This window comes from Nyctereutes procyonoides, unplaced genomic scaffold, assembly GCF_905146905.1.
Source record: "Nyctereutes procyonoides isolate TBG_1078 unplaced genomic scaffold, NYPRO_anot_genome, whole genome shotgun sequence".
Taxonomy (NCBI): domain Eukaryota; kingdom Metazoa; phylum Chordata; class Mammalia; order Carnivora; family Canidae; genus Nyctereutes; species Nyctereutes procyonoides.
Genome location: NW_026575121.1, coordinates 58890493 through 58913913, shown reverse-complemented (window position 1 = coordinate 58913913; position 23421 = coordinate 58890493). Strand labels below are relative to the sequence as shown.

The window sequence follows — 23421 nt, the reverse complement described above, 5'->3', positions numbered from 1 at the left end:
TTTGTGGTACCAATGGCCACAGACAGGGGCTATTCTAACAAGACCTCAGCCCTGGGTAATGTCATAGAAAACCACGTGACACAACCCCGTGTTCACTGACACTGGTTTCGTCTTTGTGCTGCACCTAATCTTGTTTTAACCCCTAATTCTCGTAGATGGAAGACACAGGTCTGACAGCAGACCACGAGCAGGAGGTGGAAACCAGCACCAGCACTGTGCAGCCCACACCCCGCTCTGTCCCCAGCCAGGCCAGCCTACGGTCCAGTACTGTCAAGTTGGCCTTCACCGGTCCTGTGGGCACAGGGGGGAAGCACATACTAGGCACCGTGGTGTATAGAGTGCTGATGCTCAACAGCCACATTCACTGGTCACTGACCTTCATGACCCCAAAAGGCAGTGGTGTCTTGTCTACCGCTGAGGAAACCCATTCAGAAGCGGCCTTGCCAACAGTGACCCACTTATGAGGGTCCCCCTCAGTACATGGGGATCACGCTGTTCCCTGATGGCCAGATGCCAAACCTGACCACTAGGAGGTGCTTCCATGCTGCTCTCTTGGTCTTGAGGTAAATGCTTGTCCTTAGCTGGAGCTAATAGGTCCACACAGGTGTGTATACTTGGATACACTCCTCACTGCCATACACACTCAGAGCAAAAATATAAGAATATTTCTGTGACTCTTGAATTTTACTTTCTGTGGAATGAAAGGATTACTTCATTTTTTTTTTTTATAAAGATTTTATTTTTTTCATGAGAGAGAGAGAGAGGCAGAGGAGAAGCAGGCTCCATGCAGGGAGCCTGACATGGGACTCGATCCCGGGTCTCCAGGATCACGCCCTGGGCTGAAGGCAGCACTAAGCTGCTGAACCACCCGGGCTGCCCAGGACTACTTCGTTTTAACAACGTTGGTAGGCTTTTCCATTTTTGGCCCCCTGCTGACAGTGCCTTCACTGAGGAAAGTTGAAAGATGGGTTTGGGCTTTCTAAGAAAAAAGTACACAACTCCACACTGAAATAAACCAGATATGCTTTTTTTAATAGTTACCAGGATTTAGATGTAATTCCCCAAAGGGAAAAACAGTGACACTTCTCAAATTACATATGAAACAAGAGTGGGAAACAAATTACATATGAAACAAGAGTGGGAAACATTAAGATCCGTTTGGGGTGAAGGGTCTCAATCAGAGAACATCAGCCAACGATGACCATCAGGGCAAACAGACGTGTAAAGGATCCACACAACTCCTGTCCTTGTAGAAAGACCCTGAAACCTACGGGAAGTATTCACAGGCACAGAAACCAACCCCACAGAGAAAGACACCAGAGAAGCAGCTCTCAGGCCACAGAGAAAACCATCCACCTAGAGTGCCAACCAGAGGCTAACAGGGCACCTCTAATGGAATCTCTTCCTGACAACACCCACTTTTAATGATAGCAGTCAGTCCCTGCACTTAGGGCCTCCTGGGTGCTCCCAAACGTCCAACTTCGTCTGTTCCTCCTGAGAGCCTGTGAATGGGTCACATCACAGACGAGGGCTCCACAACTCCAAGGGCATGCTGCCCACCGCCATCACTGCACACACACGTAGGAGGAGTGTTTCCTCTGAAAGCTGGTCACTGATAATACTTCAACCAATTAACCTTGACCACTCATGCTTACTATTTCTGCCGACAATTCCAACCAGATCCGTGTTTAAAAAGCAAACACGCCGAAGACCACACATGCGATGCCGCTTGGTGGACCTCAATTTAAACAGCACAACTCCTCATCCTGTAGATACTTTAACAGGACCAGTGGGAGTCTTGTGAGTAGCATGTGACACGGGGAATTTCTTGTGCGTGCATGCGCGCACACAGGAAACGTGGGCAGTGAGGAGGAAGGAGCCCAGACCAGGAGCGGGTCCATGGTCTTACAGCAAGCGCACAAAGCTCAGCTGCTGGCCCTGTGCACAGCTCATCTGTCCCTTACTACTGAGCAGCTAAGAAAAGTTCAGGAATACTTGGAGGTGTTACAGTGACACTAAATCAACTATGCAAGTAGCCCAAAATCAATACCTGACGTGGATTCCCAGGACAAAGGCAGCCTCCCCCATCAGCACGCTTGCTTCTTGCTGTCGTGGCTCAGGTTTCAAAGAGTCTGCTGAATGCAGGCCCAATTTCAGCAATCATGTCGGTGGTGGTGGTGGAACGTCCGTGCTTCTGGAAGGCCTGGAGGCTGCACTGCCTCGTGAGTGAGCATGCACCCAAGGCGGCCAGGAGGAGAGGGCTGGACCTGGAAGGGGAGGATGGTCAGCAGGTGCCTACACTCACTGTAGGCCTGACCTTCCCTTCCTTTCCCACCTGGGACCCCGAACAGGCCTAGCAGGCAAGTCTGCTAGCCTTCTGAGATAGAAGGCAGCCTTAAGACCAGGGAGATAGGGCCCATCAATACCCACCCACCCAGAGGACAGCATGGCAGTTCTACCCCCAATGATAACTAGACCCATATGCATCAGCGCCAGGGAGAAATGTTGAAGATCTGAGAATGCGGGTTCCCACCATCATCAACAGGCCCCCGTACAATCTTGTTTCTCCATGTACATGCCCTTAACAGGTGCTCCCTACTTCCTGTTGTGCTACCACCCTACAGGCCTCACAGGCTTCACAGGTGGGGCACCCTCCAGACCCAGGACACCCCACCCCAGCACATGTGGCCCCACCGTCATATGACAGGTATAGAGAACAAGTCACGGAGGACTGGAACCTGCCTGTGCTCAGCAGTGGACGTGGGCCAAGCCTGCAGTTCAGAGTTCTGCCTCTTAGATAAAGCTCCCACTTCAGGACAGCAATCAAGGCCGGCTCACCTCTGCTCTATTTCTGGTCTACTGTTCTGCTTTACAGGGGTTCACATCGCACCCCCCGGAACACGGTCTCAAATTTGGGGAGCTTCACAAACCACAGACACTCCAGAGCATTGGCACTGAGCAACGGGCCAGGGCATCAACCTTACACTGAGCCAAGAGCCAACCAGGTGACCGTTCTGGGATCACATCCCCATCCTGGGATCGCTTCCACAGAACACCAAGGTTTCATGTGGCTACTTATTAAACATGGGCAACTAAAATGGTTCACACGATTCAAAGCTCTCAAGGGGAAGACAAGTGAAGATGTCACATACCCATTAGTCTTTTCAGGAGCGGCGTGCAGTGCCCAGTGCACCAGGACGCCCAGAGTGCCTGACAGCAGATCTCCCTGGCCGCCACACCTGCGGCTGCTGCCCTTCTGGGTGCACTCGAGTACTGCAGGGCGAGAGGGACACAGCCATTAGAGGACGAGCTCACCTGGGCCTGAGGCACGATCTCAATCAGCAGCAGCTCTTCCCATCTGTTCTGTACAAGGCAGCCTGGTTTACAGAAGAGCAGACCCAGGCCAGCCCAGAAGCACCTGCGTAGCACAACACAGGCGGCAAACAGACTCATCCAACTTGGGCCTGCTGGAGCAGACACGGGAGCAGAGCACAGGTACCGGGGATCTTCAGGCCAAGGAGGTGCATGCCACACTAGCACGCCTGCATGGACCCAGCCAGTGGCCGCTCTTCCATTTATGCTGCTCTTCCATTTATGCTGTATAACCCAGCAGCCACTTTGGAAAACAGGTGGTTGTATCTTCTGAATGTCAGACTCTAGAGCACTTCCCAGCAACAAAAAGGTTTCAAGGTCCCTCAGAGAACATACCCTTGGTATCGCCTATCCAGTGTGGGGGAGCACACAAGCAGCACTCTTTGGGGCCCCAGTGTGCCTCCCACCACCTGGTCAGCAGCTCTATGCCAAGGCAGCCCATCCTGTAAGTACAGAACCAACGCGCTCCCTGCTGCCCAGTCCCGCCATGTGAGGGGAGGACCTGTTCTGGGTGCACTGGGGAGACTCTGACCCTCACTGTCATTGATGGCAGGTCTCCAGCACACACCATAACCTCCCTGTTCTTCCCACTAGGCAGCCAGCAGGCCCTAGAGACAGAACGAGGTGGAAGCTGCCATGTCCAGCACCTGGCAAGCCCCTCCACTGGTGTCCACTCCCAGTGTTTCCTCACTTTCTAGCCCTTCTTAACAATAAAATGCCAGGAAATATTCATATAACTGTCTCTAATGCTGCAGGTAAGCTGGAGGCAGCAGGTCCAGGACCCTGGGCACCACATCTGACAGGGCTGCCACAGATCATGGACAGAACCGTAGCTGCTGCACCTGACATCCAAACACTCAGCAAGGTCATTTCCCTTTGTGAAACAGTGAGAAATGCAAGCTCACTGGGAAGTCTATGTGTGGAACATGTGTGACACGAGGGACAGCAATGTGCTGTGTGTGACCACAGTTTTCCAGGGGCTGGTGCCCAGCACAGCCAAACCAACCGACCTGCGTGAAGCCTACAGGTACCTACCCTGTTCGCCATCAGAGATCACGTCCCGCTCCCCTTTCTGTACCACGGTCACATTCCCCAGGGCCTGACTGAGCCTCCGTACAGCTTCATGATGATCACTACCATCGACTGGGTGGCTCAGCTGCGAGTGGGACAGCACAGACAGGCCATTGTTAAACACATGGAAGGAACCCACAATCACGGATACATCCTGCCCATCCACCCTGATCTCAGACATAGGAAGCCTCCAGGAGCTCTGGCCCCCCACACAGATGTGTACAACCCGTGCACCAGGGGGAAGTGGGCCCAGAAGAGCTGGACAGCAAGTCCTCAGGTGGATGTGGAAACACTGTTCTTACCCTCCCCGGACTTTCGGATCAAAGTTAAGGGAACAATGCCCAAGGCTAGAGTTTTACAGGTTTGCAGAAGTGACACAACTCTAAATGATAACATGCTAACATCTATGGGACGCTTCATATGTAGAACCTGTGGGTTTACATTCATCATCTCACTTCATCCTTAGACTCTATGAGGCGATGTTCTCATGACCCACATTTCACAGGTGAGGCAATGCAGGAAGGGATGGAGTGAGCGGCCCAGAGCCCACTGCCCCGCCTCTCACCTAGTCACAGATTTGCTGGTGACAGGATGCCCCAGGATTCCGTGCACCACCAAGAAAGAATAGCACTGTTAGCATGTGGAAACATGCATCTACTTGCTGGCCATCTGCAAATATGCCCCTGCGGGGAAAGGTCGGGGCACCAGAGCCATCCCTCACCCCTCCTCAGGAAGGGGAGGGTTTACACTTTTTGGGTGGTCAGTGAACTCACCACAGCTTCAGAGAGTCTGTTGAATTCCACATGGTTGGGAGTGAGAACAGCCTTCCGGTAGCTCTGGATGAGGGCTGGGTGCTGAGCTATCAGCCACAGCCCATCCTATAGACAGGGACAGGTATGTATGCACAGTCTTAGGGGCAGGCCTGGCTGTGAGAAGGGGCATGAGAGGAGAGGCCACACTCACTGCATCAATGATGACAGGGATGTCCCTGGCCTTGGATGCTTCTAAAATGCCCTGCAAGAAAAGAAAGCTATGCTGAACAAGCCCATCACCCCCAGTGGAATTAACACCAAGCAAGCAGTTCCATGATGAATTCAACAAATACACAGAAAACGTAAATGCAAGACAAGAAACAGAAGGAAACTCAAATGAATGGGCAGTAGCCCCTCTGTAAGGCAGGGGCACCACAAACCCTAGACAGGAGTCTGTGGGAAGCACAATACCCAGCACTGGGGCAGGCGAGCCCATGGAGGCTGACCCCAAGCTAGAAGCTCCAAGTGTCCCATCAATACACATCTCAGGGTTCCCAGATGAAAAATCTGAAGTCTTTAGAATTCCCCCAAATACATGCGCCAGTATTTGACACGCTGCAATACCACGTGACACCCATCTCTACCCAGAACACACACTTGACAGTAGAAAACATTAAGAGAACAGTGAGACGACAGCCGCACTCCAGGATGCCCAGTGTCCAGCACACAGCACGGAGACAAGCGGGTGAGCACATGGTGGGTGGGCTCGCCCACCAAAGAGAGGCCTCAGAAAAAAACTAATCTGCCACACAGCTTGCAGACGCCCTCAGGGACTGGGAGAGAACGTCTGCTGTAAAGCCCCACCTGCAGTGTCCCGCTGCGGCTGCCCAGGAGGCTGCCCTCCTAAGCAGCGTGGACTTCCTAGGAAGTCCCTTCTGGCCCTCCAGGTAGGGGTTGGGGGGGGGGGGTGGTAGCAAAGGAAGCAGTGAGGAAACCCTGGATGATGGACAGCTACTCTCATGGCCCTGAGCCCAAGGGAGCGCCAACCTCTTCATGGGATGGCCTCTGACTCAGGCTCTATGTCAAAGGAGCACCCAGATCCCGACAGCGTCTGGGGCACTACAGCACGCAACTTGTATCCCAGCGGAGCTGCCGCAGGCTGAGCCTCAACGCCACCTCCGAAATCCTAGCTCTGCTGCTTGGAGTTGGGTGAACTTGAGTAAAGTCAGCCCAGTCTCTGAACCTCAGTTTCCTGGTAAGATCAGAGTAATGCCTCAATACTCTCCAGGTTTACCCACCTCTAAAGATTCACCCGGTCTTCAGCAAGAGGGCTGGCAGCCCCTGAAGGGCAGCTGCAGTAACTGTTACTTTGCACGAGCAGTCCAGCGCTGAGCCAGACACCTGCTTAGGCCCAACGTCTATTACCCTGCTCCTTCCTGGAGTATCTGTGAGTCCAAGGGCCTTAACATACGTTAAAAAAAAGAAATAGTAAAACAAAATAGATGGTAAGTAGAAATAACCTGAAATACTAAAAGATAAACCCAGACATATTTAACCAGAAGTTATTCCGAAAATGAAATGGGAGACCCCACAAGGTGAGGGCTTGCCCTACCGTGCCCTCCTTGCCCTACCCTGTTGTATTTTGTGGACATGGGTTTGAGGATTCAGAGAGGTCGCAAAGCCCCTTCAAAGGAGGGTCAGGGTACAAGAGCCTCATCAAAGCATATTTCCTCACTTAACAATGAAAACACTCTGCCTGCTGCTTTGAGTTTTGGCTTTGCTGCGAAAACAGATTCAGCTTCCCTCAATCTCTGCTTTTGGGCGGCAGTGCTGGGCCACAGCAACGACACTTCCATCTCTGTGCTTTCCTCTGCCGATCCTGACGAACATTGGGGTGAAGGTTCAAACACCAGGAAAGCCAAATCGACGTGACTAGGCAGGTATGAATCATGTCGCATCACATTCGGGTCTCCTGGCACACAAAGAGTTGTGCATCCTCACTCCTGTAAGGACGGGTTTGCTCCATCACTTGGGGTATTTGTACGAAGTGTGCTGTGCATTTAACTCTGTCCTCGTCTGTCACGCTGCCGTCAGGGCCTGGACACACAGCGAAGGTGACAGCAGCTCCAAGGGAGGCCACTTGATGACATTGCCATGGCCCCACCATCTAGCCAACAATCTAACCCACGGGGAGGATAGCAGAGAAGGGAAGGAGCTGCACACCCACCAGTCAGAAGAGGCTGGATGCTGGCTGAGCAGCAGCCCCATGTGTCTGACAGTAAGATACAGCCACAGTCAAAGGGGAGCACTCCTGCACGGGAGGTGGCGCCCAGGGGAGAAGGAATGCCCCCCCCCCAGCAGAAGCCCTGAGAGGGCAGCCCTCTGGTGGGAGGGAGCTGCTGCAGCCAACACCATCTGGCCATACAGCTCGTAGACATTTAGGACACACCTAAAAGAAACAGACAAAATACTTAAGCAAAAATGTTCAAGACATCACTAACATAAGAAAAAGCTGTAAACCACCTAAATGAACTAGCTAAATATAGTATATCGTGATATAGCTAAATAATGAGGAACATGTAGCTATTCTATCAGGAAAAGCCGCCAGGACCTATCATTAAGAGCAAGCTACAAAGGAGCATAAATAGTATGAGCTCTAGTCAAGAGCCTAGGTCCTAGATCCAGAAAACTCCGGTTCCTAACCAGCATATGACATGGGAGACTGAATACTGTAGGGCAGCAGCATGGCCAAGCTGAGTTCACATTCAGCATGTTCCCTGTCAGAATCCCTGCTTCCTCTTCTGATCCTAAAGTTCCTGTGGAGATGCATACAACCCAGAACAGCCAAAATACTCCCAAAATGAACAAAGTTGGCAGGATCACACTGCCACCACTGTCAGGACGGAGTGCTCCCAGTGCAAGGACAGCTGTACAAATCAATGAGCAGAGATGAGAGCCCAGAAATAAACCCCTGCACTGATGTCCAGACTTTCAACAAGGATGAACAGACAATTCACTCAAGCAGAGTGGTGCTGGAACGAAGTATCCACTCCCTACACCAGACATAAAATGTATTCAAGATGCACCATAGACCTACATATAAGAGCTAAAACAATAAAGCTCTTCAAAGAAAATTAACTTAAGAATTAAAAATTCATGCGAGAAAAAAAGTGCAGCAAACAGAGGAGTTCCTCCAAACGTGAAATAGGGTTGTCACAAAAATCTGTACACAAAGATTCATAGTGGCACTACTTTCAACAGCCCAATGCAGAAGCCACAAGGGATGGATAAACAAAATGTGGTCCACACAGGAGAATATCCACCAGCAAGGAAAGGAGTGGAACACTGACCCACACCAAATGCACGTGAGCCCCGAGATGCTGCTGAGTAAACACAGCTGGTCACAAACACCAGTCCTGTCAGACCGCGTTGCTACAAAAGGTCCGGAAGATACAAATACACAGGCTGCAGGTAGAGACTGTGGCTGCTAGGGGCTGGGGAGTTTGAGAGGAAAAGGGAGCAGCTGCTAACAGATGCAGGATTTCTTTTTGGAATGATCAGAGTGTTCTCATGGTAGTGGCTCTACAACTGTGAAGATACTCAGAAACCTCGGAATTGTATGCTTTAAATGCATGAATTGTGTGGCATGCAAAAATTCTTGATGAAGTTAAGAACTCAGCAACTTATTACATGGCCACTTTGGGGGTGTAATTTAATTTCTCCAAGATTCAATTTTTGTCATCAGAAAAACGAGGATATGGGGGTGTCTGGGGGGCTCAGTCGGTGAAGCGTCTGCCTTTGGCTCAGGTCATGATCCCAGGGTCCTGGGATGGAGCCCTAAGTCCCTGATTCAGACTCCCTGCTCAGCAGAGAGCTTGCCACTCCTCCTGCTTATGCATGCTGTCCCAAATAAATAAGGAAGGAAGGAAGAAAATGAAGGAAGGAAAAGAAAGAAAAGGAAGAAAAGAAAGAAAAAGAAAAATACAAACAAGGCTAAGAGAAATCTATCCAACAGGGCTGTTTTCAGGATTATACTAGATAACAAATTCGCTCAGGAAACATTTAGGAAGTGTGTGCAGGAACACAGCACAGTGAGAGCAGCACACGGAACACACCCACTGTGAGTATACAAGTCACAGACGGTACTGAGCTCTGTAACCAAGTAAAACATGAGGAAACCCATGGTCCCTGACGGTCCCCAGCCATCCCGGGGCCCCAGGCCAGTGCTGGGGGTAGCCCCTGCACACGTGTCCCCAGGGAAAAAATATTTAGGAGGAATTCTGGTAAAATCCAAGCATATTTTCCCCACTCGTTTAAACTGCTATTTCAAAAATAAGTTCATTTCTTATCAGAGAGCTTAAATCTCTGTGCAGAAAATGCCCTGCTGAGGAAGAAGTCCTGAGAGACATGGGAAAGGGTGAGGTGATGTCTGGCGTGGCAGCTCCTCAGAGGTGAACAGCACAGAAAGCCACATTGCCAGGATGGGCAGGCCTGGGACCTGCAGATCACAACAGTACACAAGAGGGTGTCTCTGTTCCAGGTTTGGTTCAGGAGACACCCTGACAGGTGGCTTCCTGAAGCAAATCACAGTCAGACTGTGCTGAGTCCACTCAGGCTGCTGTGACAGATGCCACAGGCTGGGTGGCTTGGAAACAACAGAGATGTACTGCTCACAGTTCTGGAAGCTTCAAGTCCAGGATGTGGGTGCTGGCTGAGGGCCTCCTACAGGTCACAGGCCGTGCTGTGTCCTTAGCTGGTAGAAGTGGAGGGGAGCTCCCGGGAGCCCCTTTATACGGGCGTGAATTCCATTCAGAAGGCTCCTCCACCCACACAACCTAATCACTCCCCAAAGGCCTCACCTCCTGACACCCTACCTTGGGGGTCAGGATTCCAGCACGTGAATCTGAGGGGACACATGCATCCAGGCGGTGGACAAGTCACAAAAGGTCACAAACCCCATCATCCTGAGGGTCATCCCCATTCTGGCAGGAGCTCTCACTTGCCTCTCTTCCCAAAGACAAACCACCTGGCAGAGAGGCTGTCACAGCCCATCTCCCACCCACCCTGTGCAGAGAGCCACCATCTCAGGATACAAGTGCACAGGAGACCACAGGCTACACACAGGGTTCCCCATTCAGGTCTCCCCCTCAGCTCACATGAATCAAAGGAGCTAGCTTTCCTCAGCTATGATTTATTTCTACTTTTCAGCAAGTAGTCAAGAATTTTCAAGATTAGAGGATGCTTGGGAGGCCTGAGTGGCTCAGCAGTTGAGCATCTGCCTTCAGCTCTGGGCGTGATCCTGGGATCAGGTCCCACATCGGGCTCCCTGCATGGAGCCTGCTTCTCCCTCTGCCTATGTCTCTGCCTCTCTCTGTGTGTCTATCATGGATAAATAAATCTTAAAAAAAAAAAAAAAAGGACTGGACGATGCTGCCTGACATGTGACGTGGCCCATGCCAGCTCCAGGTGGCTCCAAACCAGGACAGCCCAGAGGCCTCATTTGCGGTGTGTTACCTAGAGCCACTGCTTGACTGTATGGGACTGGTTTTCAGATTATTTGTCCCAAATGTACAACTGCTGGTTCATTTGACACCCCTGTTTTCTCAGCTCTTTGTAAAAGGATGGAGTGGCTGTCCCTCCTCCCCCAGGTGCCTATCACTATGCTTCTCATTCAAAGTGGACACCGGAACACGGGGCAGTCCCAGGGACTTCCCTGCTGCAGTATAAAAGCTACTGCCCCGAGAGCAAGAGACTTATTCCACCTGGTCTATTTTAGGTTCATTCCTAGCTCTTTGCCTAGTGTTTCCCCCTCCCCTAAACCATCTTCATTACTCCATCAAGAGACTTGTGAACACTGAACAACAGAAACTCCAAGAAAATGCTTCTCTTTTAACTCCACAAGCTGAGTCAAGTCTATGAGATAAGGCATGTTCAGTAATTCTCTACATTTACCTTAACGTTTTCAAGAAGAATATTGTCTCGACCCAGGCCAGGTCCCACGACCAGGGCATGCAGCCGGGGCAGCCACTCCTCCACATCGTGAACAGCGCTGGGGCTGTCGCTGCATCGGGAAAAGGAGGCCAGACAATTTAGTACCATTTGCACTCACTGACTTACCTTATTAGGGAGACCACATTTTTCTGGATCTCGCTGGTTCCTTCTGTTGCAGGACTCAGGCCAGGACCCCAGCCTGCATCTAGCCATGTCTCCCCTCTTATCCCCATAGATGGGCTCATCTTTCATTCCCCAATGTACGAATCCAGCTTTCAGCATCTATACACTGAGACATTCCAGCTACTTTCAAAACCATCTTGGTCTTCTAGGATGAACCAGGTTGTTTCCTGTCACACAGGGTACTTTAGGAACTCGAAGGGGCATCCCCTGGGAACCTTGTCAGTAGGAGCAGGACCTGATGGCTGTCTGGATTTTGTTGTTCCTCCACGGCAGCTTCCCGCTTACCATCTTGCTCCTTGGACTCTTAGAACCCACTCTGCAAGCCTCTGCCCCCCAACTACCCCATGGCAAGATCCAAGCATCCAAGGACTTGTACTTAGCCCCTGTGTCTGACAGATGCAGGGACACGGGCCTTCCAGGCGAGTGCCAACAGTTCTCCAGAACAGCCCTCCTCCTGCACTGCCACCCACCCTCTGCTCCCAGCTGTTGGATGCTGGGCTGGCCCTGCTGACACGCACTCCTGGTTAGCCTTACCCTTGCCTCCTGGCTTTACACACCTCCCCCACATCAGCCCCCAGGTCTACACCTTCCCTGAGCACCCCACTCCATCCAAGGTCTAACAGCAACACTGCTTAGATATCCAGCAGGCAAATGGAAACATCCAAAAGCCAGCCCCTGATGGTCTCGCCGACCAAAACCTGCTCTCTCAGGTTCCTCATCTTGACAACAACTAGCGCAGACCAAATCCAGAGTGGCCTTCATGACTCTCATCTTTTCCTTCTGCCCTATGTCCCCCTGTCAGCAAATCCTGGGGCTGTACTTTCAAGTGCACCTCAAAGCTGACCCTTCTCTTATTTCTCCCTCATCACTTACTCACCCCAGCATCCTTACAACACTTTTCTCATGCAACCCCTGCTTCCATCCTGGGCCCCAAAAGCTCATTCTCAACACAGCAGCCAGGTCACAACTTTTAAATAAATGTACACTAGACCCTGTCCCTCCCTGCTCAAGTGTTCCAGTGGCCCTCTTCTCCCTCCTCCTCATTTACCTGAAAGCCAAACCCCTTAGGATAACCCCCACAACCTCAGGGCTTGGCCCTGCACCCCCCTGGTCACCTGCCCCATCCTAAGCCCCTTGTGCTCCTAGACACTCCTCGGCTCAAGTCGTACCAGCTCTTCCTTGTGTCTGCAGGTCCCTACCTGAATGCCACTCTCTGGGCCCCTGCCCACAATCACCCTAGAGAAAACCACACACATGCCACATGCATGTACAGGCCCTGGTTAGGTTCTCTGACACACTGTTGCCTTGCATGTCTGTCTCCAGAGCTCTGCAGCCCAGTATGGCAGACACCAGCCACATGGGGCTATTTTAGTTAAAGTAAAAACTCAGCTTCTGAGGCCCCCCAGCCACATTTCAGGTGCTCCTTAGCCATACATGGTCAGCAGCCCCAGTTCTGGAGGGCACCGAGAACATTTTCACCACTGCAAAGCCCAAGGGCCAGGAACAGCTGTTTTGTCTGCTTGGTTTGACGCTGTCCCTGTGGAAGCCAGGGCAAGGACCGGCACTGGAAGCATCTGCCGCATGAGGGAAGGACCCTGTTCCTGCCTGATGGGCCCCTCGTTACTGTGTGGGAAGCTTGACCACAGGCAAGGCCCAGACCTCTCCTAGGAAGCCTCAACCATTTCTGATGGACCATGGGTCAACCTGGGGCACGGCCCCCTGGTGGCTCAAATCTCATCCCATGCTGTACACACACGGCTGCTTATCTTCTGACTGCAGACAGTGGGCTCTTCACAACTTCTCCTTCCTTCCCACAGCACCTACCTACCACTTCCCAGTATGGCAGCCCCTCAACAGAGGCTCTGGGAGCCCACAAGAAGGCCCCACACCTGAGGAGCACTGCGAGTAACGCACCCCCGTGAGGCCCCACTCACAGAATCGGGTGAACGATCAGCTCCGGGCTATACGACTTGATCACAGGTGCGGCCTCCCGGGTGCAGAACACGTGGGATAAGTCTGCGCCCTGAGAAATGAGCACAAGAGGCTGACTCAGAGCCGGGCCCGCCAACAGACACCTAGGTGGCCTCAGCCAAGCCCCTCACCACAGCTCTTACACTATAGCTAGGTGGCTCAGAGGAGGCCAGAAACTAAGAAAAGGGCTGGAACAGAAAGCAGACTTCTGCTGCCACCCAAGAGGCAGGTCAACCCAGACCAGCTCAGGCTGCCGCACCCGTGGGGGCCATGGGGGGGCACATTTTATCTTAACTGAGCCATTAGGCCTGGGAAATCACCAAGGTTGTAAAGATGCCAACTGCTTAAGTGAGAACTGAAGCAGCATCCCAGGATCATGCTGGTGAAGGATAGTTCTGATAAAACTTCAGTTAACAAAATTCCATGGGGGTGCCTGGGTGGGGAGGTGGGGCTCAGTCGGTACAGCATCTGCCTTCAGCTCAGGTCATGATTCCAGAATCCCAGGACTGAGCCCCACATGGGGCTCCCTGCTCAGCAGGCAGCCTGCTTCTCCCTCTGCCTCCCTCCCCTGCTCGTACTCTCTCTCTAAATAAATCTTAAAGAAAAAAGGAAAGAAGAAAAGAAAGAAAGAAAGAAAGAAAGAAAGAAAGAAAGAAAGAAAGAAAGAAAGAAAGAAAGAAAGAAAGAAGAAAAGAAAGAAAGAAAGAAGAAAGAAAGAAAGAAAGAAAGAAAGAAAGAAAGAAAGAAAGAAAACACTTCCCTAATCATATTTAAAGAATCCAACTCTTGACTAGAAAAGTTGTAAACAGACCTACCACTTTGAGAGCTGAGATTGCTGCGAAGTAAGGTGCTCCAGTATACCTAAAAAGGAAGATATTGACAGTCATCAACTTCTGAGAAAGAGGCAAACACACCAGGTTTATCAGGTTTCACAGACATGAATCACAGAGCCCAGGACCCAGCACTTCATAGGTGTTCAGTAAATGTTTAATAAACATCAACAAACATGGATTGCAACAAGTCCGTTTGTCATTTAAGACCTTTGGTTTTGTTTAAGTAGGCATGGAGCCCAATGCCAGGTCTGAACCTTCCACTCTGGGACCATGAGCCAATATAAGTCAGACACTCAACCAACTGAGCCACCCAGGGTTAGGACCACTGGCTCTCTGCAGCACTGTGTTCAAACTAGAGGCTTGAGGAGGCTGTAAGAGTTCACTGAAGACGTCCCTACCCCCGGGTGGGGGGGAGGGGTGACACAGGTGAGCACAGTTCAGAACGCTGTAAGAGGATGATAGCGAGGACAGCAGCACATAGTCTGGCACTGAGACTCACACAAATCCCTCCTGTTCCCATTCCACCTTCCAGAGTGCCTGTGAGTAATGTTAATATTGCCTGAAGCAGAGAAAAAATGCTTGAACTTGTCATCAGATGAATGACTGTAACCTTTATGTCAATCCCAGGCAGTGAAGAAAACCCAGGAAAAAGACTGAGTAAACTCTACACACTCCCGCACAGCAAGGCCACCAACGGGCCAGGAACACAAGACAGGACATGCCACACGCATGCTGTCTCTGCTCCACCCCACAACAGGTATGCTAGCCCAACAAAGAAGATGCACTAAAACCATAAAAACTAGCTTGCCTATTTATCCAGCAAAAGGTGTGAGGGGTGGAGGGAGGGGGAGATGCTTATAGGTGGCAGTACACACCAGTGCGTGTGTGTGGGGGGGGGGGGGTGGCAATTTGCAGCATGCAACAACATTTAAGATGTCTATGTGTTCTGCTCCAGTAGAAATTCTAGGAACTGATCCCCTGGAAAAAAACAAGATGCACATATAAGCAGAAAAACATACAGGGATGTCTACAACCGTACTGTTTAGTTGGGGAAAAAGAGCAGGTGACCACTCGCCTATCAACAGGGATTGGCTAAATAAGTTACGGTCCATCTTTACAAAGAATACTACACCCCCACTTACCAAGAACCAATCTCTAGGAACCGACATGGAATGATGGACACCCAGAACACTGCATTAACATAATGCAAAGCTCTGACAGTTGTTCTTTCTTCTGTTTTGTAATAATATCTGATGTAAGCTTTGACTACAAAACCATCCACTTCAAAGACCGCCATTTCAAATGCATTACCGGCCCAAGACTAGGCGGAGAGCCAGGCCACCCTCGCCCCCTTGAGGCTCCTTTAAAGATTTTGGTTGATTTCAGTAACTGACCATCTGGGCCACTTGTCTTTTTCTCTTCCAGGGCTTTAAATTCCCACACTTGTGCTTCAAATTCACCAATAAAGGGGGATCCCTGGGTGGCTCAGTGGTTTGGCACCTGCCTTTGGCCCAGGGCGTGATCTTGGAGTCCCGGGTCCCGCATCGGGCTCCCTGCATGAAGCCTGCTTCTCCCTCTGCCTGTGTCTCAGCCTCTCTCTCTGTGTCTCTCATGAATAAATAAATAAAATATTAAAATAAATAAATAAATTCACCAATAAAGAGTGAATCTTTGAAACCTAAGCCCTTGCCCTCAACCCCAATAAAAGGAGAATCCCGAACCTACATGCTCTGTCTACTTGCAGCCCTCAGTTGTGAGGCCCCAGAGATGCTGTGTCATTTCCAAGTCCTATAAGTAAAACAGCTTTATTTTTTCAAAGTTTCCTGGTAGTTGTGGCTAGAGGGCATCTTGTGATCGTAAGAACTCAGGGGCAGGTCCCATAACACTGGTTATTGATAAGCTGAGACTGGCACAAAACAGTGACATGCTCCCAGTTTTGTAAAATAAATAAATAGTTGCATGCACAAAGTCCAGAAGACTAATAATGTGTCCACACTGAATTATTATTTGAGATACTCTGAGGCTTTCACTTCATACATTTCTGGACCATTTGAATTTTTATAACAAGCAGATAATACTTTTATAATCACAATAACAATGATCCTATTTTCAAGGTTAGTTCCTAAAGCTAACTGACATACTTTAAGTTAGATAATCACCCCTAGCATGCTACACTACCAAACTTATCTGAAAAGAAAATCTGACGTCCAGTTCTTCTCATGTAGATGTCCCAAAATATAAGGCAGGAGATGGAGGGAATGTGAGGACCAAAACCCCTGACTTCCTCAATTCTCTCAAAGGATGAAGGACCCAACCACCCGGCAGAGGCCACCTGCTGGCCTCCATCCCAGAGGCTGGGGGAGGACTGTCCTTTAACCAGGGACTAAAGGAAGAAAAGCAGGTAAGAACTAAGGATCCAAGAGCCCAACATGCAATAGGAGGAGAAGAAAACAGATGAGAAGTGGGAGCCAGTAACAGGCAAATTTCCCTCATCCAAAGGGACCACGGCTACAGATGGAAAGAGCTCACCAAGTCTCAATAAAATTAGTGAAAATAAGACACATTCCAGACATATCTGGAGGAAACTGCAAAATTCTAAAGAAAAAAAATCTTACAAACATCTAAGCAAGAACAAATTACTTATAAATCAAGGCAAACTTTTTTTTGTAGTGCAAAATACAGGCTAGAGGACTATGTGATCATATATAGGTTACCACAGAAAATCCTGCTACCCGAGCATCCCCAACTCAGCCAAAGCACCAAGCAGCCCACCGACCAGAGCAAGACACAGCAGGTGTACAAGTGCCCCCTCCCCAAGCAACAACCCCCCCCCCCACGTTGTCAAAGAATATGCCAGAAGAGCCAAAGTGCAGACTTCTAGGCCAGGGAGGAAATAACACAGGATCTACCTGGCAGTATTGTATACAAAGTTCCACGTAGCAGTTAGGGGTTGGGCTAGGTTAATCAAGTGTTAACTCTCTCTCCTGAGTGGCATTTGTAATTCACCATAATAGTCAGAAAAGGCAACACCTAAATTTGAAAGCATAATACAATTTCCAAATTAATATAAGGGAAAACCTAGCAAAAATAATAAAAAAATGGAAACACAAAGTAAAATAAAGAGAAAACATAACAGGTCTTAGAGAGTACATGAGGTAGACTCTAAACATGAACAGGCTGATTTGCAGTATTAAAAAAGCAATTACTGGGATCCCTGGGTGGCTCAGTGCTTTAGCGCCTGCCTTCAGCTTGGGGTGTGATCCCGGGATCCTGGGATCAAGTCCTGCCACCGGGCTCCCTGCATGGAGCCTGCTTCTCCCTCTGCCCGTGTCTCTGCCTCTCTCTCTCTCCCTCTCTGTGCCTCTCATGAATAAATAAATAAAATCTTAAAAAATAAAAAATAAAAAAGCAATTACTGTCACATGAGGTTAGGAAACAAACCAAGCTATGTATTATATTTATAAGACAACTAACCATGTGATAAACTGAAAATATACAGCCAGGCAAAGACAGCACATGATATGAACAGACAGTAAGCGGTAGCTGAAATGCTAACCAAGGTTGATTAAGTCAAAGGCAAAGGTATCATTTTATAAACAAGGACAAATTATAAAACTGTGTCAAACTGCACAGCAGCAAAATATACAGAATTAGAAAACAAGCCTTGAAAAAAAAGGCTAGATCTGTCAAATTTCATGAATGACTTGGAAGAACATCTTCAAATTGACAAAGTAAACCAAACACACCGTTTTTCTTCTGATTACAAAGTAACAGGTTTAGGGGCCTCTGGGTGGCTCAGTCAGTGAAGCATCTGCTGCCTTCAGCTCAGGTCATGGTCCTTGAGTCCTGGGACTGAGCTCCGCATCAGACTCCCTACTCAGTGCAGAGCTGGCTTGTCCCTCTTCCCCTGTTGCTCCCCCCGCTTGTCCGCAAGTGCTCACTCTCTCTCTCAAATAAAATCTTAAAAAAAAAAAAAAATCCACAAAGTAATACATATTTAAAGTATGTAGGCTGGTCAGTAAAGCCTAAAACAAGAAAGAGTCCCATCCCAGCCCCCCCTGCAGGTGCAATCTCTACACTAACAGCTCACTTGGGACCCTTACTGTTTTCCCCTATTCAGTCACAAAGTTCAACACTGACAAATACCGGTGTCAGAACATCCGACTACACGGAGAAATGATTACTGGGGTCTAACTAGACAAACAGCCAGCTGGTAAGCAGGCAGTGAGACGACAGAGACAGCCTAAACACCCACATTTTCCAAGTCACTTACTCTTGGCAGCCTCCGACTATGCCTATTCTTCCATCCTGGCCTTTGTGCTTCTTGGTAGTTAGAGGAGGTATAATATTTCTCACCAGCTGCAAAGTATTTTCCATATCCTCTATTGAACGTGCTTTATGCAGTGAAAATGCTCTTTGTAAAACTGAAAAACAGGAAAATGAAATCATTTAGAAAAATATCAGCACACATGAAAAAGACTGAAAGACAGCCTATTAACCAAAACACTTCCCAAAGTTGACTTAATGTGAATGCTATAGATTTTTATCCAATGGTTTCACTATTTTATTTCTCTAACCAAACGATGCTTAGAAATTACAACACACAAGCTATACATACCAAGTTTGTTTTTGAAATGTATTAGACATTCCAGAAGACTAATTAATCTTTCAGAAGATGTTTCTAATGCATTACTACTTAATAAACCACACATATTCCAGTTCAATCTTCCATCAAGTTTATCGGGTCTCTTCAGGTTGCTAAAAAGCAACCTCCCATTTGTTACCTTCCTTGATCATCTTCATACTCCCAACCTTCTAGTCACGTTTCTGACACTCAACTAAATAACCTAGAAATGGTATTCTAAATAGAGAACATAGCTTACACTGGGTTCAAAATGGCATTTTATTTTGTTTTTGTTTTTTTTAAGATCTTTTTAAAATTTATTAATTCATGAAAGACACAGAGAGACAGAGAGAGAAAGAGAGAGAGAGGCAGAGAGAGAAGCAGGCCCCATGCCGGGAGCCCGATGTGGAACTCGATCTCGGGTCTCCAGGATCACGCCCTGGGCCAAAGGCAGGCGCTAAACCGCTGAGCCACCCCGGGATCCCCAAAGTGGCATTTTAAAACAATAAAATGATTTTGTCTCTAAACAGCTAGATTTTAATTGCCTTTCTTGAAACTTCCTCATCATGTATTTTGCTCCCTTGATATTCAAACCCAGCTCATCTGTGAGAGAAATGCCATGTTCTGTAACATGTTGTATATTCAATGTTTGAATAGATAATAAAGCACCTGTTTTCTCTAGAATTAAAGGGTCTTTGTAGATACATACAATACTCTCACACAAGGCACCAACATTTGTTTCCTTCCAGTCATCTCAGCAGCAGAGAAAACCAGGCAGGTGTCACAGTTGGAATGAAGACCAAAGCTGCCCCAGCTCCATAAGGTAAACAGCTTTATCTTTAATTACACTCTTACAGTTTCACTTTTTATTCAACAAATTTATCCAAGTAGTTTTCTTTAATGAGTAGGTATAAATGCTTCCTTAGTTGACATGCCAGGTGCTGAGACCCCCACCCCCATGTGAGAATATTAACTACTCTCAACCTCAACACTCTGCACCTTCTCCCAAACCAACGCAAGACTAAAACTCAAAACAGAATCACTGCAAACCTTTGGCCAAGAAAAGGCACAACTGGGTTTGCTCAGCGATGGTGACAGGGGGCGGATGCCTGTGCTTCCAAAGTCCAGTGACCTGTCTACAGTCCTGCCCCAGAGCCACCGAGCTACCAGAGACCTTACTCTCCCTCCTCCTCCCTGGTGCCTGTCCACACTCCCAATTCCCAGACTGCACACGGTCTTCTCATGCCATCACTGGGCACTCACTGATGAGCTGCAGGAAGGGAATCAGAGTGGCTGCCATCAAACACGGTGACAAATCACTGACTGAAGAGCATCTCTGCAGTCATGGAAACGCAGGCTGTGCATCTGTCCCCAACTTTATCACGTCTAGCATAACATGATTGGTCAATACCAAACCTACATCATGACATACAGTTGCTTTTTAAAGTCTAGAAACTATAACCAAGTCACACAAGGGTTGCTCTGGGTTTCTTACAATGTCATGGGTTTATCAGGTTCCAGTACTTAGTCACATACAGGGTATACCCTAAGACCACGCCACTACACTTCGCCTACACAGGACATGGTACAGCTCCCATCTCCAGCTTTAGGACAGGTGCTTCCCCACTCTCAGTCACCTCGGAGTCCGGCACAGAACTGGACAAGCGTTTGATGAACTAAAAGCATCTTGGTTTATTCTCCTCGTTAGCAGTCAGTTTACCCTTTTACAGACAAGGGAACTGGAGCCCAGAGAGGCAGGCCTGTGAAGATGCCGGGTGCAGTAATGGATAAGCCAGAACAAAAAACATCATTTTTACCAAAATGCTGCCATTTTAAGGCAAATCACTTTTCTTTAACCAAATAGTCACCACACCAACCAAAAGACAAGACGACGACCAAATCCCTCTCAATTGCCCCCTAACCATTTGGGCGTGGTGGAATAAAATCACTTGAGAAGTATAGGATTTTCACTGGATTTTGACCAGAAGTGTATAGATGCAAAGTAAATCCACACGGCTCACCAGCCTCTGTCCCATCCATCTGAGACCAATGCCTTCTGTTAGCAAAGGGCCAAACGAAGGTCCGTGACATTTCCCTACACTTCACACTTCCTCAGGGCCAGCTGGCTTACTGGCATGCACCATTTGCATTTACCCACAGAAATATTAAGTATGAACACCAACCTTCTCAAGGATAAAGAGGCCTTGCCGAGGGGTGATTTAAAGTCTACGTCACTAAGTAACTTTATCCTCAGGATGATTCTGAGTCTGGAAGGACAGGTCAAACCCGTCTGATTCTTGTGTTCCGAAAGTGGCTGCGGCAGTCTGGAGAAGTCAATGGATTTCTTAAGCCTGGGCTGTTTTCTAGAATCACTTACCTCCTACAACCCTCTAGGATAACACCTTTGTGCCAGCTGTGCTTTGAACAAAGAACCATCACTCACCTGGAGCACCTGACAGCAATCCTCACAGTAACGGAGATGCCCTGAGGCCAGGCTAGGAAGTCAGGGCTCTACCACTCCACCTGCTTTTTGGTAAAAGCTCAGCAAATCAGCCTGATAATAAAACCTCGAACAAACTCGCAAAAGAAATACCGCCAACTAATCACAGTGTGCAAATGTACGGCAGAGGGCTACCAATAAAGTCTCTGAGCAAACTGACCAGAAGCCTCTCTGCCGGCGGCGTGAGGTGAAGCTAAGGAACCCTTTCATACCTCTCAAAGCAACTGGCACCTGAAACTAACGCAATGCTGCGTGTCAGCTTTACTTCAATGGAAAAAAAAAAAAAAAAAAAAAAAAAGCAAAAGCCTTTGGAACCATCCTGCAGAGAAACAAAGAGCCAAACACGCCCAAGAGTCTCCGGCCTGCAGCACTGTACACGCGTCCGTAGCAGAATCTCTCTGCTATCACAGCAAAAGAGAGCGTCACCCTGTCGGCTGCTCACTGGCTGGGCAACCACGGGTGCAGTCATTCCACGTTCTCAGAGCCCGTCCCTCCCGCCCACACAAAGGTCGGCAATCAAGTCTCTCCACCGAGCCTGAGAAACGTGTAATGCAACCCGCCAGCTCCTGAACGCTCTAAAACGCATTCCTGTGTTTTGGGTGAATACACGTCCACCGGGCAATCAGAACGAGGAAGGCACCTCACGAGGGGTTACGGGGCTCGGATCAGGCCATCCCTGTTCCCCACACGCCTCCAATCTTCCTACACGGCGCGCCCCGTCTGACACCCGGCCAGGGTCCTCGGGGGTCGCTCGGGTGGCCCCGGGCGCGGTGCTGCGGCCGGCCGGCGAAGCCCGTCCCTTCCCGGCCCCGCGCGGCCCCCCGGGCCCCCCGCGGCCCCCCGGACCTCCGACGCCGCCCCTCGGCCCCGTGGCCGCGCACAGGCCAGGCCGCACCGGCCGCACAGCTCCGCACGCCAGCGGCCTTCCGCGGCGCCTCCCGCGCCCACGGGCGCCCGCGGCCGGTACCTGCACCCGGCGGCAGCTCGTAGAGCACGAGCGCGGCGGACAGCAGCGCCACAGCCGCCGCGCCGGCGAGCGCAGCCCTGGGCCCCGCCCGAGCGGCCATGCGGGCAAGGGCGGCGGGTACCTTACCTCGCCGGCAGGCCCCGGCAGCCTCCCAGACGGAACCCGCAGCCATCCGCCGACTTCCGGACTCCCAGGCACCCCCGCGCGGCCGCAGCGGAACCCGACTCTGGGCGGACTTCCGGCTCCCGGCGGCCCTTGCGCCGTCGCCGGAAGCAGGCCGTCGCCCGGGCTCGCCCCACCCACAGACGGGCCTCCGCCAGTCCTGAACGGTCTCTGGCGATGGGCGAGCTCGGGGCCCAACCGGCGGGGGGCCCAGCTGCGGGGCCCCTGGATTTTGCAGGGAAACAGGTTCCAGCCTCCAGAGGCGCTTCAGGGTAGTAGGGTTCGGGTTGTTTTCGTTGTTCCCCATTTTGGGGTTGGGGCGTTATAGGAAACGGGGCGGGCGCTGCGCAGCTAACGAGCAGGTCGCTCTCGGGAAGCAGCTGGGGAATCTGGAGCAGCGCCTTAGCGCAGCCCGATTCCGTGTGGGCCGACGCCGCTGGACTCGGCGCTGCTCTGTGCGGCGGGCGGCCCCCGCCAGGCCCCCGGCCCCGACTCCGAGCCGGTCGGTGAGGCCGGGCGACCCCCGCCAGGCCCCCGGCCCCGACTCCGAGCCCGTCGGTGAGGCCGGGCGGCCCCCGCCAGGCCCCCGGCCCGGTGAGCGGGCTCGGCCGTCCCAGTGACTGCAGTCGGAAACCTGGAGGGCAGCCCGTCTTCTGTCTTCCCCTCCCGCAAGCCTCTTCCCGAGGGCCTGCCTGGCGGAGGCTGCTTGCAGGCGCACAGGCTAGAGGGGCGGGCGGGCAGGCGGGCGGTGGGTGCTGAGGGGCCTCGCCCTCTGCAGCTGCGGGGGGGCCCCAGCCCCGGGCGTCCCTTCCCTGCGGTGCCTCTGCGTCCTCGCAGGGCGTTCTTGCCACGAGCCTGTGCCCAGCAGCGGTACCGCCCTCGGGTTCCCTTACCCTGCCTCGGCCCTCTGCAAGGACCCTGCCTCCGCAAGTGGTGACACTGACAGGTTCTGGGAGTGCGGACCCACACCTGCCTCGGGGGACACGACCCACCAG

At 50.7% G+C, this 23421-nt stretch overlaps 2 protein-coding genes across 4 annotated transcripts in view; one reads left to right on the top strand and one right to left on the bottom strand.

Moving 5' to 3' along the window:
• Window positions 1-15737, top strand: part of CARS2 (cysteinyl-tRNA synthetase 2, mitochondrial) — a 60921-nt gene extending 45184 nt beyond the window's left edge. Inside the window, exons 16-17 of one of the 2 annotated variants that reach the window (XR_008665788.1) lie at window positions 14801-14930; window positions 15599-15737. The gene's annotated coding sequence lies outside the window, so the exon portion shown is untranslated. Of the gene's footprint in view, window positions 1-155; window positions 2154-14800; window positions 14931-15598 lie in introns of those variants that run through there. The other variant, XM_055336050.1, reaches the window with a different exon arrangement.
• Window positions 1012-23128, bottom strand: NAXD (NAD(P)HX dehydratase). Of its 2 annotated transcripts, none has more exons than XM_055336060.1 (10): window positions 22391-23128; window positions 18447-18597; window positions 14156-14201; window positions 13304-13392; window positions 11148-11256; window positions 5407-5457; window positions 5217-5321; window positions 4408-4528; window positions 3153-3273; window positions 1012-2267 (listed from the first exon to the last, which is right to left on the bottom strand). In XM_055336060.1, the coding sequence occupies exons 1-10, from the start codon at window positions 22731-22733 to the stop codon at window positions 2117-2119; spliced, it is 1287 nt and encodes a 428-aa protein (XP_055192035.1). In that variant the 5' UTR covers window positions 22734-23128; the 3' UTR covers window positions 1012-2116. The 2 variants fall into 2 exon arrangements, with proteins under 2 accessions (XP_055192035.1, XP_055192036.1); XM_055336061.1 differs by having other exon boundaries at window positions 22265-22391.
• Between the last annotated feature and the right edge of the window lie 293 nt (window positions 23129-23421).

Excerpts from the sequence above, each read along its gene's own strand:
- NAXD (XM_055336060.1), bottom strand. The coding sequence starts at position 22,733 with ATGGGGAACAACGAAAACAACCCGAACCCTACTACCCTGAAGCGCCTC. Across the intron at positions 14,202-18,446 it reads ATAGTCGGAGGCTGCCAAGA|GTATACTGGAGCACCTTACT; the intron begins GTAAGTGACTTG and ends CTTCCTTTTTAG. Across the intron at positions 3,274-4,407 it reads GATCTCTGATGGCGAACAGG|TACTCGAGTGCACCCAGAAG; the intron begins GTAGGTACCTGT and ends CTCGCCCTGCAG.